At 48.5% G+C, this 12,520-nt stretch overlaps 1 protein-coding gene across 3 annotated transcripts in view; it reads left to right on the top strand.

Annotated features, from left to right (window-relative positions):
* LOC134927810 (mediator of DNA damage checkpoint protein 1-like) overlaps positions 1-12,520 on the top strand; it is an 840,332-nt gene that overhangs the window by 145,694 nt on the left and 682,118 nt on the right. For all 3 annotated transcript variants that reach the window (XM_063922788.1, XM_063922787.1, XM_063922786.1), the window contains exon 3: positions 9,397-9,465. In XM_063922788.1, the coding sequence (XP_063778858.1) occupies positions 9,397-9,465 (69 nt within the window). The remainder of the gene's footprint in view (positions 1-9,396; positions 9,466-12,520) is intronic.

Below are 12,520 nucleotides of genomic sequence, written 5' to 3'. Positions count from 1 at the left end.
ATGTTGGTGACCACGGAGGCCAGCCCGAGAGGCTGGGGAGCAGTCACACAAGGAAAAAATTTCCAGGGAGTGTGATCAAGTCTGGAGACTTTTCTCCACATAAATATAGCTAAGGGTAAATTTATAATGCTCTAAGCTTAGCAAGACCTCTGCTTCAAGGTCAGCCGGTATTGATCCAGTGGGATAAAACATCACGGCAGTCGCCCACGTAAATAGACAGGGCGGCACAAGAAGCAGGAGGGCAGTGGCAAAAACTGCAAGGACTTTTCGCTGGGCGGAAAATCATGTGATAGCACTGTCAGCAGTGTTTCATTCCGGGAATGGAAACTGGGAAGCCGACTTCCTCAGTAGGCACGACCTCCACCCGGCAGAGTGGGAACTTCATGGGGAAGTTTTCCACATGATTGTAAACCGTTGGGAATTACCAAAGGTGGACATGATGGCGTCCCGTCTGAACAAAAAACGGGACAGGTATTGCGCCAGGTTAAGAGACCCTCAGGCAATAGCTGTGGACGTTCTGGTAACACCGTGGGTGTACCAGTCGGTGTATGTGTTCCATCCTCTGCTTTTCATACCTAAGGTACTGAGAATTATAAGACGTAGAGGAGTAAGAACTATACTCATGGCTCCGGATTGGCCAAGAAGGACTTGGTACCCGGAACTTCAAGAGATGCTCACAGAGGACTTATGGCCTCTGCCGCTAAGAAGGGACTTGTTTCAGCAAGTACCATGTCTGTTCCAAGACTTACCGCAGCTGCGTTTGACGGCATGGCGGTGGAACGCCGGATCCTAAGGGAAAAGGCATTCAGGAAGAGGTCATTCCTACCCTGGTCAAAGCCAGAAAGGAGGTGACCGCACAACATTATCACCACATGTGGCGAAAATATGTTGCGTGGTGTGAGGCCAGGAAGGCCCCACGAAGAAATTTCAACTCGGTCGATTCCTGCATTTCCTGCAAACAGGAGTGTCTATGGGCCTCAAATTGGGGTCCATTAAGGTTCAAATTTCGGCCCTGTCGATTTTTCTTCCAGAAAGAATTGGCTTCAGTTCCTGAAGTCCAGAAGTTTGTCAAGGGAGTATTGCATATACAACCCCCTTTTGTGCCTCCAGTGGCACTGTGGGATCTCAACGTAGTTCTGGGATTCCTCAAAACACATTGGTTTAAAACCAGTCAAATCTGTGGATTGAAGCATCTCACATGAAAAGTGAACATGCTCTTGGACCTGGCCTGGACCAGGCGAGTGTCAAATTGGTGGTTTTTTTTCTCAAAAAAGCCCATATCTGTTTGTCCATTCGGACAGGGCAGAGCTGCGGACTCGTCCCCAGTTCTCTCCCTAAGGTGGTGTCAGTGTTTCATCTGAACCAGCTTATTGTGGTGTCTTGCGCCTACTAGGGACTTGGAGGACACCAAGTTGCTAGATGTGGTCAGGGCCCTGAAAATATAGGTTCCAGGACGGCTGGAGTCAGGAAAACTGACTTGCTGTTATCCTGTATGCACCCAACAAACTGGGTGCTCTTGCTTCTAAGCAGACTTTTGCTAGTTGGATGTGTAATACAATTCAGCTTGCACATTCTGTGGCAGGCCTGCCACAGCCAAAATATGAAAATGCCCATTCCACAAGGAAGGTGGGCTCATCTTGGGCGGCTGCCCGAAGGGTCTCGGCTTTACAACTTTGCCGAGCGGCTATTTAGTCAGGGGCAAACACGTTTGTAAAATCCTACAAATTTGATACCCTGGCTAAGGAGGACCTGGAGTTCTCTCATTCGGTGCTGCAGAGTCATCCGCACTCTCCCGCCCGTTTGGGAGCTTTGGTATAATCCCCATGGTCCTTTCAGGAACCCCAGCATCCACTAGGACGATAGAGAAAATAAGAATTTACTTACCGATAATTCTATTTCTCGGAGTCCGTAGTGGATGCTGGGCGCCCATCCCAAGTGCGGATTATCTGCATTACTTGTACATAGTTACAAAAATCGGGTTATTATTTGTTGTGAGCCATCTTTTCAGAGGCTCCGCTGTTATCATACTGTTAACTGGGTTCAGATCACAGGTTGTACAGTGTGATTGGTGTGGCTGGTATGAGTCTTACCCGGGATTCATAAATCCTTCCTTATTGTGTACGCTCGTCCGGGCACAGTATCCTAACTGAGGCTTGGAGGAGGGTCATAGGGGGAGGAGCCAGTGCACACCACCTGATCCTAAAGCTTTACTTTTTGTGCCCTGTCTCCTGCGGAGCCGCTATCCCCCTGGTCCTTTCAGGAACCCCAGCATCCACTACGGACTCCGAGAAATAGAATTATCGGTAAGTAAATTCTTATTTTCTCGTAGTCCGTAGGGGATACTGTGCACCTGCCCTGTGCTTAGTTCTTCCTGCATTGTTACTTGGTTAAGTAATGTTTTTTTCTCTAACGTCCTAAGTGGATGCTGGGGACTCCGTAAGGACCATGGGGAATAGCGGCTCCGCAGGAGACTGGGCACATCTAAAGAAAGCTTTAGGACTATCTGGTGTGCACTGGCTCCTCCCCCTATGACCCTCCTCCAAGCCTCAGTTAGATCTCTGTGCCCGAACGAGAAGGGTGCACACTAGGGGCTCTCCTGAGCTTCTTAGTGAAAGTTTTAGTTTAGGTTTTTTATTTTCAGTGAGACCTGCTGGCAGCAGGCTCACTGCATCGAGGGACTAAGGGGAGAAGAAGCGAACTCACCTGCGTGCAGAGTGGATTGGGCTTCTTAGGCTACTGGACATTAGCTCCAGAGGGACGATCACAGGCCCAGCCATGGATGGGTCCCAGAGCCGCGCCGCCGGCCCCCTTACAGAGCCAGAAGACAGAAGAGGTCCGGAAAATCGGCGGCAGAAGACATCCTGTCTTCACCAAGGTAGCGCACAGCACTGCAGCTGTGCGCCATTGCTCCTCAGCACACTTCACACTTCGGTCACTGAGGGTGCAGGGCGCTGGGGGGGGGCGCCCTGAGCAGCAATAAAAACACCTTGGCTGGCGAAAATACAGAACATATAGCCCCCAGGGCTATATGGATGAATTTTAACCCCTGCCAGAATCCATAAAAAAGCAGGAGAAAAGTCCGCGAAAAAGGGGCGGAGCCTATCTCCTCAGCACACTGGCGCCATTTTCCCTCACAGCTCAGTTGGAGGGAAGCTCCCCTGGCTCTCCCCTGCAGTCACTACACTACAGAAAGGGTTAAAAAAGAGAGGGGGCACTAATTAGGCGCAGTATTAACAATACAGCAGCTATAAGGGGAAAAACACTTATATAAGGTTATCCCTGTATATATATATATATAGCGCTTTGGTGTGTGCTGGCAAACTCTCCCTCTGTCTCCCCAAAGGGCTAGTGGGGTCCTGTCCTCTATCAGAGCATTCCCTGTGTGTGTGCTGTATGTCGGTACGTTTGTGTCGACATGTATGAGGAGAAAAATGATGTGGAGACGGAGCAGATTGCCTGTAATAGTGATGTCACCCCCTAGGGGGTCGACACCTGAGTGGATGAACTGTTGGAAGGAATTACGTGACAGTGTCAGCTCTGTATAAAAGACAGTGGTTGACATGAGACAGCCGGCTACTCAGCTTGTGCCTGTCCAGACGTCTCATAGGCCGTCAGGGGCTCTAAAGCGCCCGTTACCTCAGATGGCAGATATAGACGCCGACACGGATACTGACTCCAGTGTCGACGGTGAAGAGACAAATGTGACTTCCAGTAGGGCCACACGTTACATGATTGAGGCAATGAAAAATGTTTTACACATTTCTGATTATACGAGTACCACCAAAAAGGGGTATTATGTTCGGTGAGGAAAAACTACCTGAAGTTTTCCTGAATCTGAGAAATTAAATGAGGTGTGTGATGATGCGTGGTTTTCCCCCGATAACAACTGATAATTTCTAAAATGTTATTGGCATTATATCCTTTCCCGCCAGAGGTTAGGGTGCGTTGGGAAACACCCCCTAGGGTGGATAAAGCGCTCACACGCTTGTAAGGGCTCTACCCTCTCCTGAGATAGCCGCCCTTAAGGATCCTGCTGATAGAAAGCAGGAGGGTATCCTAAAATGTATTTACACACATACTGGTGTTATACTGCGACCAGCAATCGCCTCAGCCTGGATGTGCAGTGCTGGGTTGGCGTGGTCGGATTCCCTGACTGAAAATATTGATACCCTAGATAGGGACAGTATATTTTTGCCTATAGAGCATTTAAAAGATGCATTTCTATATATGCGTGATGCACAGCGGAATATTTGCCGACTGGCATCAAGTCTAAGTGCGTTGTCCATTTCTACCAGTAGAGGGTTATGGACACGTCAGTGGTCAGGTGATGCGTATTCCAAACGGCATTTGGAAGTATTGCCTTAATAAGGGGAGGAGTTATTTGGGGTCGGTCTTTCAGACCTGGTGGCCACGGCAACAGCTGGGAAATCCACGTTTGTACCCCAGGTCGCCTCTCAACATGAGAAGACGCCGTATTATCAGGCGCAGTCTTTTCGTGGACAAGCGGGCAAAATGTTCCTCATTTCTGCCCCGTGACAGAGGGAGAGGAAAAAGGCTGCAGAAATCAGCCAGTTCCCAGGAACAGAAACCCTCTCCCGCCTCTGCCAAGCCCTCAGTATGACGCTGGGGCTTTACAAGCAGAATCAGGCACGGTGGGGGGCCCGTCTCAATGAATTTCAGCGCGCAGTGGGCTCACTCGCAAGTAGACCCCTGGATCCTTCAGGTGATATCTCAGGGGTACAAATTAGAATTCGAGACGTCTCCCCCTCGCCGTTTTCCTAAAGTCGGCTTTACCGATGTCTCCTTCTGACAGGGAGACAGTTTTGGAAGCCATTCACAAGCTGTATTCCCAGCAGGTGATAATCAAGGTACCCCTCCTGCAACAGGGAACGGGGTATTATTCCACACTGTTGTGGTACCGAAGCCGGACGGCTCGGTGAGACCGATTCTAAATCTAAAATCTTTGAACACTTACATACAGAGGTTCAAATTCAAGATTGAGTCACTCAGAGCAGTGATTGCGAACCTGGAAGAAGGGGACTACATGATGTCTCGGGATATCAAGGATGCTTACCTTCATGTAAAAATTTACCCTTCTCACCAAGGGTACCTCAGGTTTATGGTACAGAACTGTCACTATCAGTTCAGACGCTGCCGTATGGATGGTCCACGGCACCCCGGGTCTTTACCAAGGTAATGGCCGAAATGATGATATTCCTTCGAAGGAAGGGAATTTTAGTTATCCCTTACTTGGACGATTCCCTGATAAGGGTAAGATCCAGGGAACAGTTGGAGGTCGTTGTAGCACTATCTCAGGTAGTGTTGCGGCAGCACGATTGGATTCTCAATATTCCAAAATCGCAGCTGGTTCCGACGACTTGTCTTCGGTTCCTAGGGATGAACCTGGACACAGTCCAGAAAAAGGTGTTTCTCCCGGAGGGGAAAGACAGGGAGTTATCCGAGCTAGTCAGGAACCTCCTAAAACCGAGCCAAGTCTCAGTGCATCAATGCACAAGGGTTCTGGGTAAAATGGTGGCTTCCTACGAAGCAATCCCATTCGGCAGATTCCACGCAAGAACTTTCCTGTGGGACCTGCTGGACAAATGGTCCGGGTCGCATCTTCAGATGCATCAGCGGATAACCCTGTCACCAAGGACAAGGGTGTCCCTCCTGTGGTGGTTGCAGAGTGCTCATCTTCTAGAGGGCCGCAGATTCGGCATTCAGGACTGGGTCCTGGTGACCACGGATGCCAGCCTGCGAGGCTGGGGAGCAGTCACACAGGCAAGGAATATCCAGGGCTTATGGTCAAGCCTGGAGACATCACTTCACATAAATATCCTGAAGCTAAGGGCCATTTACAATGCTCTAAGCTTAGCAAGACCTCTGCTTCAAGGTCAGCCGGTGTTGATCCAGTCGGACAACATCACGGCAGTCACCCACGTAAACAGACAGGGTGGCACAAGAAGCAGCAGGGCAATGGCAGAAGCTGCAAGGATTCTTCGCTGGGCGGAAAATCATGTGATAGCACTGTCAGCAGTATTCATTCCGGGAGTGAACAACTGGGAAGCAGACTTCCTCAGCACGACCTCCACCCGGGAGAGTGGGGACTTCACCCAGAAGTCTTCCACATGATTATAAACCGTTGGGAAAAACTCGACAGGTATTGCGCCAGGTCAAGGGACCCTCAGGCAATAGCTGTAGACGCTCTGGTAACACCGTGGGTGTACCAGTCAATGTATGTGTTCCCTCCTCTGCCTCTCATACCCAAGGTACTGAGAATTATAAGATGGAGAGGAGTAAGCACTATATTCGTGGCTCCGGATTGGCCAAGAAGGACTTGGTAACCGGAACTTCAAGAGATGCTCACGGAGGATCCGTGGCCTCTACCTCTAAGAAGGGACCTGCTCCAACAAGGACCCTGTCTGTTCCAAGACTTACCGCGGCTGCGTTTGACGGCATGGCGGTTGACCGCCGGATCCTGAAGGAAAAAAGGCATTCCGGATGAAGTCATCCCTATCCTGATCAGAGCCAGGAAGGATGTAACCGCAAAACATTATCACCGCATTTGGCGAAAATATGTTGCGTGGTGCGAGGCCAGTAAGGCCCGACGGAGGAAATTCAACTGGGTCGATTCCTACATTTCCTGCAAACAGGAGTGTCTATGGGCCTGAAATTGGGGTCCATTAAGGTTCAAATTTCGGCCCTGTCAATTTTCTTCCAAAAAGAACTAGCTTCAGTCCCTGAAGTTCAGACGTTTGTAAAAGGGGTACTGCATATACAGCCTCCTTTTGTGCCTCCAGTGGCACTTTGGGATCTCAATGTAGTTTTTTGGGTTCCAAAAGTCACATTGGTTTGAACCACTTAAATCTGTGGAGTTAAAATATCTCACATGGAAAGTGGTCATGCTGTTGGCCCTGGCCTGGGCCAGGCGCGTGTCAGAATTGGCGGCTTTATCCTGTAAAAGCCCTTATCTGATTTTCCATTCGGACAGGGCGGAATTGAGGACTCGTCCTCAGTTTCTCCCTAAGGTGGTTTCAGCGTTTCACCTGAACCAACCTATTGTGGTGCCTGCGGCTACCAGGGACTTGGAGGACTCCAAGTTGCTAGACGTTGTCAGGGCCCTGAAAATATGTTTCCAGGACGGCTGGAGTCAGAAAATCTGACTCGCTGTTTATCCTGTATGCACCCAACAAGCTGGGTGCTCCTGCTTCTAAGCAGACTATTGCTCGTTGGATTTGTAGTACAATTCAGCTTGCACATTCTGTGGCAGGCCTGCCACAGCCAAAAATCTGTAAATGCCCACTCCACAAGGAAGGTGGGCTCATCTTGGGCGGCTGCCCGAGGGGTCTCGGCTTTACAACTTTGCCGAGCAGCTACTTGGTCAGGAGCAAATACGTTTGTAAAATTCTACAAAATTGATACCCTGGCTGAGGAGGACCTGGAGTTCTCTCAATTGGTGCTGCAGAGTCATCCGCACTCTCCCGCCCGTTTGGGAGCTTTGGTATAATCCCCATGGTCCTTACGGAGTCCCCAGCATCCACTTAGAACGTTAGAGAAAATAAGAATTTACTTACCGATAATTCTATTTCTCGTAGTCCGTAGTGGATGCTGGGCGCCCATCCCAAGTGCGGATTGTCTGCAATACTGGTACATAGTTATTGTTACCAAAAAATCGGGTTATTGCTGTAGTGAGCCATCTTTTCTAGAGGCTCCTCTGTTATCATGCTGTTAACTGGGTTCAGATCACAAGTTGTACAGTGTGATTGGTGTGGCTGGTATGAGTGTTACCCGGGATTCAAAATCCTTCCTTATTGTGTACGCTCGTCCGGGCACAGTATCCTAACTGAGGCTTGGAGGAGGGTCATAGGGGGAGGAGCCAGTGCACACCAGATAGTCCTAAAGCTTTCTTTAGATGTGCCCAGTCTCCTGCGGAGCCGCTATTCCCCATGGTCCTTACGGAGTCCCCAGCATCCACTACGGACTACGAGAAATAGAATTATCGGTAAGTAAATTCTTATTTTTTAGTTCAGCTGTTGCTGTCCCTGTTTGCAAGTTTGGTTAGCATGGCTTTCCTCTTGTTTTTAGCTGTGGTGTTTCGAAATCTCACCACTTTCCTTTCCTATATCCTTCTATCAAAGTATGTCCGTCTCCTCGGGCACAGTTTTCTAGACTGAGTCTGGTAGGAGGGGCATAGAGCCAGCACATGTAATCAAACTTCTATAGTGCCCATGGCTCCAAGTGGACCCATCTATACCCCATGGTACTAAATATGTTCCCAGTATCCCCTACAGACTATGAGAAAAGGATTTACTGGTAGGTTATTAAAATCCAATTATTACTATTGAGCTTCTGTTGGTTATAAATATTCCAGTAGCTTGTAGACCAGATGGGATGTAGTTGGCATCTTGACTGTTAGATGCCAGAATCCCAACAGCATCCTGAACGCAAGTATGAAGGGGACGGTTAGGTTACGGAAGGGGTGGATTGGGTTAGGCTGAAGGCGGGGAAAGTGATGGGTAGGGTTAGCATTTTTACTAAAAAGTGTAGGGACTCTGACAGTCAGGATGCCGCTGTCTGTATTCTGGCAGCCGGCATCCTCACTGTCTGGATCCCATATCCAACCTAGTCAGACGTTCTTAACTTTTCTGGACTGGGACACAGGCTAGATGCAAATCACCTTTGTGGTCCAAGCGGCCACAACGATGACCCCCCGATGCTCAAAGCACCAACACTCGCAGACTCCTACTAACCGCCCACCGCACCCCATGGTCAGAGCACCAGCGCCATCCCTACGGTGTACCAGCTGCAGCGCAGAAGCTGCTGCTACCATGAGGACTCTAGAAATGTTATTTGAATAACCCAGACCATCCTGGTGAAACACTGAATGTGCACAGCACAATGCACCAATGTATCTGCAAATATATTGGTAATCGGCTCTGCTGCACATCAACACGATATGTGTGGGTACAATGTTGTTCAGACATATCGTTTGTATACATCCTGCCAATCCTTTTTATGATATATCGTCTATTCAGTTGAACGGATGGTATATCGTCCAGTGTGTACCCATCGTTAGTCACAGGCAGGATCATCTGCGCTCTGCGGCATTCTCTGTGATCCCGTCTCTGGTACATTCGTACCGGAGATTGGTAGGTAGGGTAACAAATTTATATTTGCCAGGTGCCTTCACATAAACATATCCAATAATTTAGAGCAAGTAGGCCTGTCTTCCCTAACGTAGTAAATAAATGTTGAAATAGTGGAAGCTATTCCTGTCTGAAGATTCATGCTGTTTATGTCTAAAGTGCTGTACCTACTTGCTTGCTCGTAGTTTCTCTATCATAGCGCATGAACTGTATTGTTTAATGTACAAATTGTTTTATTTTGCCTTTACAGCTTTGTAAAATTTCCTGCTTATCTGCGGCCAATCTTCAAAGTCATTTTATGGGTTGGAAGCACAGTAAGGTGAGAAATGTCAACAATTTATATATCCATTACTTCTATAATGTAGTAAATTATGGGACACTTCAGAGTGGCAGATATATTTTAAATGTACATTGTTCTAGAAATTCTGTGCTGTAACATATAAGACAAATGGAGCCTCGCTCATCTAGCTTTCTCTTTTGCGCCTAGGTGCACCGAGGTTTATTAGCATAAGCCTTTCATCTATTGTTCTCAGCTGCAATACAATACAGAGAGAACAATACAGCAGGGGATTAAGTCATTACAGTAGGGGATTAAGTCTGACTGCCGTGGCTCAGTAAATCCTATTAAAGGGATAGATGAGCAGGGTTCCATTCGTATATTTAACTTTTTTTTTTTTTTAATCTGGTTATATTTGTTTTTCCAACAAAGACGTCAAACCTACAAATACTCAATACAAACACGTACAGAGTCAGCACTAAATCCCATAATTGTGAATGGCAATCATTTCAATAGAGCCATTGCTCATGTAGTAAGATATACAGAAAAGCAAATTGTATGTATATGAAAAAGACTGAAAAGTGGGTAGGGCATCCCAGGGAGTCCTAAAATACCTAGGTCAAGCACAGGCATGCTCTCTGTGCAAGATATCTTGATTCATACCAAGAGTACCAGAGCTTTCTCTAACGTCCTAGGGGATGCTGGGGACTCCGCAAGGACCAGGGGGAATAGACGGGCTCCGCAGGAGACAGGGCACTCTAAGGGAGTGTACACACGGTGAGATCCTTGCTATGTCCTATTTTTACTTGCGATTTCCCTTGAACTCCCCGGAGGCCAGATAGGACAGATTTTGACTAACTTTTCTTGAGATATGGACTATGTGTGCTTACGATTTTGGCTTATGTGAGATTTTGGCTTATGTGAGATGTCATTGACATGTGAGATGAATTAGATAGGCTGTGCAGACAAGTCAATCCTTGCTAGATCGGTGTCCTATCTTTTCTTGCGATGCCAACCTGGCGGGACCGCGCATCGGGATCGCAAGGTGACTTTCACCTTGCGATCTGCACTAACTTTTCTTACGATTTTGACTATATAGTCAAAATCTTAAGAAAAAATCTCACCGTGTGTACACACCCTAAGAAAGAATTAGGACTACTGGTGTGCACTGGCTCCTCCCTCTATGTCCCTCCTCCAGACCTCAGTTTGAATCTGTGCCCAGACGAGCTGGGTGCTGTTCAGTGAGCTCTCCTGAGCTTGCTAAGTAGAAAGTATTTTGTTAGGATTTTTTATTTTCAGAGAGATCTGCTGGCAACAGACTCTCTATGTGGGACTGAGGGGAGAGAAGCAGCCCTACTCACTGTGGATAGGTCCTGCTTCTTAGGCTACTGGACACCATTAGCTCCAGAGGGATCGAACACAGGAACGCACCCTTGGTCGTCCGATCCCGGAGCCGCGCCGCCGTCCCCCTCGCAGAGCCAGAAGCCGGCGTGAGAAGCAAGAAGACTTCAAAAGCGGCGGCAGAAGACTCCAGTCTTCATATGAGGTAGCGCACAGCACTGCAGCTGTGCTCCATTGCTCCCACATTAAACCCACACACTCCGGTCACTGTAGGGTGCAGGGGGGGGGGTGGGGGTCGGTGCGCCCAGGGCAGCAATTAGAGACCTCTTGGCAAAGTGGGCATATATACAGTTGGGCACTGTATATATGCATGAGCCCCCGCCATTATTTTACACAAAATCGCGGGACAGAAGCCCGCCGCTGAGGGGGCGGGGCTTCTTCCTCAGCACTCACCAGCGCCATTTTCTCTCCACAGCTCCGCTGAGCGGAAGCTCCCCAGGCTCTCCCCTGCAGATTCACGGTAGAAAGAGGGTAAAAAGAGAGGGGGGGCACATAAATTTGGCGCAAAATCAGTGTATACAGCAGCTACTGGGTAAACACTAAGTTACTGTGTAATTCCTGGGTCATATTGCGCTGGGGTCTGTGCTGGCATACTCTCTCTCTGTCTCTCCAAAAGGCCTTGTGGGGGTTCGGTCCTCAAATAGAGCATCCCCTGTGTGTGTGGGGTGTCGGTACGGTTGTGTCAGCATGTTTGACGAGGAAGGCTATGTGGAAGCAGAGCGAGAGCAAATGAATGAGGTGTCTCCGCCGACACCTGATTGGATGGATATGTGGAAGGTTTTAAATGATGATGTTAATTCCTTGCATAAAAGGTTGGATAAAGCTGAAGCCTTGGGACAGTCAGGGTCTCAACCCATGCCTGATCCTACAGCGCAGAGGCCGTCAGGGTCTCAGAAGCGCCCACTATCCCAAATTGTTGACACAGATATCGACACAGATTCTGACTCCAGTGTCGATGGCGATGACGCAAAGTTGCAGCCTAAAATGGCTAAAGCCATCCGCTACATAATTATAGCAATGAAGGATGTATTGCACATCTCAGAGGAAAACTCAGTCCCTGACAAGAGGGTTTATATGTTTGGGGAAAAAAGGCATGAGGTGACCTTTCCCCCTTCACATGAGTTAAATGAGTTATGTGAAAAAGCTTGGGAATCTCCAGATAGAAAAATGCAGATTTCCAAACTGTTGCTTATGGCGTACCCTTTCCCGCCAACGGACAGGTTACGCTGGGAATCCTCCCCTAGGGTAGACAAAGCTTTGACACGCTTATCTAAGAAGGTAGCCCTGCCGTCACAGGATACGGCCACCCTAAAAGATCCTGCGGATAGAAAGCAGGAAGGTATCCTGAAGTCCGTTTATACGCAATTGCGTCAGCCTGGATGTGTAGTGCTGTAGCAGCATGGACAGATACCTTATCTGAGGAAATTGATACCTTGGACAAGGATACTATATTACTGACCCTGGGGCATATAAAAGACGCTGTCCTATATATGAGAGATGCCCAGAGAGACATTACCCTGCTGGGCTCTAGAATAAATGCAATGTCGATTTCTGCCAGAAGGGTCCTGTGGACTCGGCAATGGACAGGTGATGCCGACTAAAAAAGGCACATGGAGGTGTTACCTTACAAGGGTGAGGAATTGTTTGGGGACGGTCTTTCAGACCTAGTGGCCACAGCTACGGCTGGGAAGTCAAA

Source organism: Pseudophryne corroboree, chromosome 5, assembly GCF_028390025.1.
Source record: "Pseudophryne corroboree isolate aPseCor3 chromosome 5, aPseCor3.hap2, whole genome shotgun sequence".
Classification (NCBI taxonomy): Eukaryota; Metazoa; Chordata; class Amphibia; order Anura; family Myobatrachidae; genus Pseudophryne; species Pseudophryne corroboree.
The sequence above is the reverse complement of the archived record's forward strand: the minus strand, read 5'-3'. Positions and strand labels throughout refer to the sequence as shown.